We start from the raw sequence: 7,562 nt of genomic DNA on the forward strand, positions 1-7,562 counted from the left end.
TCAAAAAATTTCTTATGAACTACCTAAGAACTATTTCAGCGTTTTATTTTCTTTCTTTTTTATGCATCAGCTTAGAAATGTTTTAACTTAAATATTTTCGGGTTGCTGAAAGTCGCAGCAATTCATGTATTTCACATCAACTGCCCATCCTTTCTACCGTTAATCCTTTGCAGCCTTTTGGCAATTTAGTTAAGCAAAGAACAAAACAATTTCATGCTGCTAATGCTGCTCCGACAGTAGGCGATTGAGGCGTGGAGCTCCGCTGTTAGCTGCAAGCTCTTTCCGCTACTTTGAGCGCGTTTTTATATTTATCTATTACTCGGAAATCATTACAGATATCGTTCGCAGCAGAGCAGATACAGTTTTGCCAGTGGCAAACTTGTCGGCCTACTGCCGCCCACACATCGCCCACACTTGTGGGAATCGCCAATGCAGCTTCTTTTGTTTTTGTACATTTGTTGATGTTTAAAATTTTTCCATTTTTTTGTTGTTACCTTTTTCATATTTTGTTGTTGCTTTTTTTTTTTTTTTGTTTTATATTCTTTTCGCATTCGCTACTTTCCTTCCAGTTATTGTTTTTGTTGGCGCATTCGACACTGTTGATATTGTTGTCGCCGCTTTTGTATGCCTTGTTTCCCTTAAGGTATTCGCGTCATAGCCACGAGCCACATTAATTTTCTCTACAGCTGGCAATAGTGGCAATTGTGTTGTTTTAGTTGTTGTTGCGCTGGGATATTTTGCTAGTGATGTTTCAGCATCGCGTCCATAGGGAGGAGCATCATTTGTTACCAAAAAGAATTTTCCACGCAGTCTTTGATGAAAGAGGGGAAAGAAGTGTGAAGAGAAATAAATGTATTAGTTGTCTGTTAACAAGTAAAAATAATGATGTTGACGAAGCGGTGTGGGAAAAGATAAAACACAGTTAGTTATACTTGGTATTTAAAGAAATAATTTCCACATATCAGCTCTATTTCGGATTGAGAAGAGATTTAACTGTTTTTTTATCATGATTGAAGATTAAAATTTATGATTTGCGATGAATAAATGGGTTTTAGAGAATATTTTTTGTATCCTCAAGAAATATGTTATGACTTATAACACATGACTCATTCTGCTTTCTGATCGCTGATTAATTAAACAAGCTCACATATGATTTAAATCTTTATTTTATTAGTAATAGTATTGCATTTTTAACCATACCAGCCATCTTTTGAATAATGAGTCATTTAGTCAAGCCCAAAAATAAACTTATTTTTAATTAATCATATTTTATTAAAACAATTATTTGATTATTTTGCAATTATACATAATTTTTCAAGTTTAGTTGATATTTATTATTACTCTTAGTAATTTAATTAAATGATTAATATAAATTAATTAATTACGATTTTTAATGTTAGTTGTTTAAATGTTTTAGTTTTGATTTAGTTGTGATTCTTGCCTCAAAATTATTTTCTAATTGAACCCGATTTATAATGTCTGGTTATTATTTTTGATAGATTGGCGATGCTTATTTAGCGATTATTAACGTATAGTGATTTTATTATTTGTGATGTATTTCTATTTTAAGTTGATTAGTTTATTATACACTTAATGATTATTTTTTTATTATAAATCACTCATAATTGATTGGTGACTTTATATTATTGGCAATAGTCTTCCATTTCATAATCATATATTATTGCATTCATTAGAGTTAAAAGTCATTGAGTAAAGCTCAAATAGTGGTTAATTCATAAATTTATTAAAGGCACTAACACGATTATTTGACCATTTGCAAATATATATTATTTTATTTGTTTAGTTGACTAATTTTTGATTACTGCTCAATTTAGTTATTAGAAGAAATAAGTTTTTTATGAATGCTTATTACTTTGATTATTGATTTATTATTTACAATTGATGGCATCCGATTAGTAATACTTGTTTTTAAATTGATTTTCTTTGAGTGATGAATGATCTATGTTTAGAGAATAGTAATAATATTTCATGATTTTATTGTTGATATTTGTTTATAAGTTTAAATTGATTATTAATTTGTACTTAATATTTAATGATTGATTGGAAGACTAATCACTGAACATTTGTAAATAAGAAGTGGTTTATGATATTATAGTGATGATTCATTCCTTTAGATCTTGCACCTAATTTTCTTCTCCAACTACCGACTTACCTTCGATCTGCGGCCATACCCATAAAGGCGCGCCCATTACCATATTTGCATTTCTTAGATACTTTCGTTGGCTCGCAGCTTTCCACCGGAAATCCATATGGCCGTTCGATTGACTCTAGAAAATATTCCCAAGCGCGCTGATGACTACAACCGACTATAAATTTACAACAGTATAATATCAGTATTTTGTAGAAATATCTTAGTAGGATAGTACCAAAATTATATGAAATTCTCTGCAACTCACTGATAATGCCCAACCATCGATTATTTCCTATCTCTTGCCTCACACAGCCTGGTTGTAATGCACGTCCACCATTTGGATAGAAATCGGCATGTCCCATTGGCTCGGCATTACCCAGTAAACCGCCATCTGTGTGTATAACATCAACAAAATGGGCGCATGTGTGTGTTAAGTGGTGATTGCCATTATATGATTCGAAAAGGGGGAGTGGAGGATCTAGGCCTAAAGTGTATAAACAAATTTGAGTTTTAAACCAATCATTGCATATTCTTCTTAACTTCTACTAAATTTTATTCATCTACAACTCTTTGTGTGAAATAGTTTTTTGTGCTAAAATATTCCCTTTTTTGAATAAAGTAATTATCCCCAAACGTGGATTAGCCCCAGATATTTCGGATATCGAATTTTCTCCGTTTTCTCACTCATGATATGCATGTACTTTATTATATCACTCAATTTGGTACGATGTACAAATCAATCTGTGCGGATAATGTAAATAAAAGGAATTTCGAAATAATTTGGTCGTTTCATTTGTATTCTTTTTGTATGTTTCAATATTTTCCCATTTCAAGGCTTTTGGATAAAATTCGGATAATACGGATAACATTCGGATAACAAATATTCAAGGTGTTTTAACCGTCTTTCAGCGAATATTTGCCTTCTGTAATAAATATTCCATTATCTGGTCATATTGATTAAAAATCGTACGTTATATATGTAAGTCGAAATTCCATGCTCTGGTAATGCCTAAACCTGTAAATAAAACTTATTTTGAAGTTGGGCTATAAAACATATGGGCAATCCCGACTATCCAGACATCTAGAAATTATAAAATGATCTTATAATTAATTATGTAGACTAAAAAACTAAAATATATACATAAGTCTTATCTGTTTGATTATTCAAGCATACGGATAAAATCCGGATAATATACACATACTAACTATTTGTTCAAGGTGACACCAATGAAAAGTGTATACTCTAGTAATGGAGAAATATAAGAATTAAGAGTATCCTTAAACAAGCTTTCGAATAAATGGTTAATTCTGCTACTTGAAATATTAATCAGAGAGCTTAGCGCTAATTTAGGCAAGAGAATTCAAGCAAATAACTTTCATTACTAAAAATATATTTTGTCAGCCGCAACAAATTATCTAAGACGCAACACGCAAAACATCACAAAATTATGCAACTCCAACCCAACTCACCAGTTATGCGCGGCAACACCACACCCCATTCCAACAGCTGCTTGCCAACAAAACCCGCCACTTCGGCGCCCAAACTGAAACCAATCAAATGAATAAGCCGTGTTTGGTAGCCGCTAGCGACAAGAAAACGCAAGAAACGTGCGATAAAACGAGCTGCCGACGGCAAATTTTCGACAGCATTTGTGTACCAAGGCAGCGCAGTCAGAGGACTCCAATCGACGAGGATGACATTGTAATTGCCCGATTTCAAAAAAGCTGCAAATTTGTAAATGGATGAAAATCAAACGTAAAGAAACGTAAAGGAGGCGCGTCAATGAGGTGAAAGGAAAAGCAAACGGAATGAACAAATGAGAATGAAAATGGGTTTTAATGGGGTGTCTTTGAATGGCGTGATCTATTTATAGATTAAAAAAAATTGCGCAAAGCAACGAAAATAGTCAAACGAAAATTGCTATAAGTAAATATTCATCAGTAGTGTATTAACATTCTTATCCATCTGGCACCGGTTAGCAATTTATGTTTCCATTTCAATTTTCACATTTTAATTTTTTATTCTGATTTCCACTGCAAATCAAAGCAATTTTATTGAGTTTTTAATTTTTCGTTGTAGATCGGAAATAAGCGCCGTTCGCTGAAAACTATGACATCGTCTATTTGCCTGTGGCTTGCTTGGATAATCACTTAACAACGCATACATTGATTTGCCCTCCCTCCACACTTACCATCTTTTAGTCGTTGGCTGCTCTGATTTTCACCGGTGGCTGATTCAGAGAATCCATGCATATAAAATGCTAATGGTTGTTGTAAATCGAAATTACTTTTGGATAAGCGCTTTTCATCGCCCAAGTTGAGATTTTGTGGTTTTTGTGGATTCTTGCTAGAATCGAGAAATGAGAAAGAAGAAAAAAAAATAGAATAGGTGAAATTATTAAAATTATTTTAAGTCAAAATGCATATTCAATGAACTGCTTGATGCCATAGAGAAGAAGTATTCAGGTAAAAGCCGCAGGGCCAATCGTCACACTCTCAGAGCTTGGCCGCACGAAGCGCCTGTTAGAAAACCCAACATAAGGAAATAGGGCAACTAAATATACACAACGATGTTAGATGGCACATAAAGCGCAAAACCGATCGGTATAAAAATATATCTAACACCAGATATCATCTCATTTGTTCGAGGGAGCAATGAAAAGAGAGCTTAGGCAGTGATAGGTAATTGACAATCCACCCAGACTCAAAAATTGAAAAGAAAATTCTTAGTGACCTTAACTCCAAAAATTTGAAGATCAGGAAATATTACGGGCTTTCTTTATTGACATATAGACAATATTATATGCATACAAATCTGAGTTGATAAAAAGAGGAGATGTGGGAAGTAATGAACTATGCTAGCGTCCGTAGAACATTTTAACATCTCCATTTGTACAGCAGCATCGGAAGGAACGAAATTGCAGAATGCATAAATAAGCAAGCTTCCTGTGAACCAACCGATTGTGAGGTCTTCGATCCTAATAAAAATAAAACGAATTTCCTACTCAAACTTTACGGATCCATGATACTTAACCGCTGGGTTTACTTAACATGACGAATTGTGCTCTCGATTTTCTAAGCATGAAGACTTTTACTGAGTGCAGATCTTCTAGGCATTCATAGTACTACTAATATAAGGATTGATGTAGCAGCGGTGATGCATCACAAGCAATTCTTAGGCAAATCTATATATATTTATAAAACAGACAACAATACGTTGTTATTACAAAAAGCAAACCGAGGAAGACGGTCTGACCAGATAAGGCCATATACATTTCACTCGACAAGCAGATTCCTGTACTCATATAAGGCTTAGCTATCTGCTCGCATCTGTATCTACAAATAAACAATGACGGGTTTACGTCTTGATTCGTTTTACTTTTAGGTAGATCGTTCGTGCCAGGGATATAATGATTCTGTCTTCGAGTACATGTTTTACCTTTATCTTACATGGTATAGCTAGCTTTAAAAACACTTTTCTACAATCATTCATTATCCCAAGCAGATGATTGTCTTTAGGGCTTTAAACACAGCTTGGATGTCAAAGAAGACTATTTGGCGGAGTGTTTTTGGCGAGCCCAAACCTCTTCTGGAAGAGTAAAGAGAGGTATGTGAGATGGCATCAACGTACAAAATGTGTGAACCAGTGGATTACACAACCAGTAATAAAAGTTAAAGGGTAGACAAGACATAACATACCCTTAAGAAGTACCTCTTTAAGCTTTTCATTAGAAGCCTATACCTTATATAAGGGCCTTTTTTTGTATAGGCAGCTTACCAATGCTCAACAAGGTCTTTCTAAACCAACCAGTGAGAATATTTCAAAGTATATCTATAATTCAAGGAAGGTTATCACTGTTAAAGCAAGCCCGTTTTTCGATCTCGGTTATGATGCTGCTTCTTTTTTTTTTATATAAATGCTGTCTATATATGATTTACAGCCTTTGAGACCTTCTGGGATATCGATAACCGAAACTTTTCCTACTGGGGGAACTAGCTTCTTAGTGACGTTACTTGAATTGTGTGAATAAAACATTGCTTGACTACGCAGACTGCAGAAACTGTTCGTAAAGCCGTTTTATCGGACTATAGCTATGATTAAGTGCCGCGACCACAAGCCTTGATTCGCACTAAGTGGGTAACTCAAGGCTAAGAATACAAAAATTGATGATGATTATATGAATTCTCGGGGTAAAATACTTATATTTAATTCCCTCGTCGAAGGTTAATCAACAGAAAATGCGTTATGTTCAGTTATTTAATTTCTATTAAATATTCGGTTTATATCACTTTGAAATTAATCTAGCTTTTCGCTTAGTAGTTGTTATGACCTACTAATATTGCACAAAGTATCAATTATTTTTTTACATTTTCAATACTCACTTTGTGTAGAGCAAAAAATTAATATCTTCACGTTCACGTATCGCACAGCAATTGGAGCAAACACCACGCGGCGCAGGACTATAAAAAATTGGTGAGCCAGCTGTGAAATAAAACAAATCAAAATTAGAAATTGTTTTTATAAAGAACTAAATTTAAAAAGTGTCATTGAAAATATGTATACTTAGTAGAATACCCCCAATGGCAAAGACTTGATTTTCTGCGCTCCACCGGCAAAATCTGAGAACTTGAGTTTTTTCTCATTTTTTAAAAATTATATATATTAATAAAGACATGTTAAAGTTATGAACGAGAATTTTCTACCTGCACATTGTTCTTTTAGAGAGCTGGAAACCAAGTTACAGGGGTACGGTCAAATTAAATTAATTTGGGGGGGGGGGGGGGGGGGGGGGGGGGAGGGGGTTTGACCCCATATTATCGAAAAGCGGGTATCATGGAAAAGTTTCGACCAGGGATTTTTGCTCAGCTTAAAAAATTTCTAATGAAATACTTTAATCTTTATAACTTAAGTCATCTTTATAACTAGGCTTCGAATTATTTGCATGAAGTTTACAGCGCGGGGAATTCTTGGCGACAAATGTAGGTAATAGAATTTGTTTTTACCCCTTGTTTGGAAATTTCTTTCATGTATTGCGTGAGGAGTAAGTGCACTTTAGGGGAAAATGCATTAAAAAAATCCATTTCTTAAACTTTATGAGTTATCGGAAAATGTTTGGGAAGCATTCCCCATCATTAAAAACAATTTTGTTTTCAGTTCGAGGTCATTCCACCTTTACAAAAGTGTATACAAATTTGAGATTCAACCTAAAGTTATTGGGTCGAGCTCCAGTAATGAGTTACGCGCTGTTGTCAAAAGAAAATGGCTCCATATATGTCCCTTTTAGACTTCAGCAACAGCTGACCAGGTAAACAAATATATTGCTAGACATACTGGTATGGAAGAAAACTCCATTATTTGCAGTAGTTTTTGCAAGAAAGGAGTTGATCCGAGCTATTTAAGACACCTTAA

At 34.2% G+C, this 7,562-nt stretch overlaps 1 protein-coding gene across 1 annotated transcript; it reads right to left on the reverse strand.

Moving 5' to 3' along the window:
* Positions 1-436: 436 nt before the first annotated feature.
* On the reverse strand, positions 437-6,635 carry LOC137236365 (pancreatic lipase-related protein 2-like; the record flags this gene model as incomplete). Its single annotated transcript, XM_067758866.1, has 6 exons — positions 437-811; positions 2,174-2,327; positions 2,418-2,636; positions 3,623-3,877; positions 4,345-4,499; positions 6,536-6,635. Coding segments are annotated over 6 exons (1,160 nt in total), but the record flags the coding sequence as incomplete, so codon positions are not given.
* Between the last annotated feature and the right edge of the window lie 927 nt (positions 6,636-7,562).

The sequence above is a fragment of the Eurosta solidaginis genome, unplaced genomic scaffold (assembly GCF_040869045.1).
Source record: "Eurosta solidaginis isolate ZX-2024a unplaced genomic scaffold, ASM4086904v1 ctg00002082.1, whole genome shotgun sequence".
In the NCBI taxonomy this organism is placed as follows: domain Eukaryota; kingdom Metazoa; phylum Arthropoda; class Insecta; order Diptera; family Tephritidae; genus Eurosta; species Eurosta solidaginis.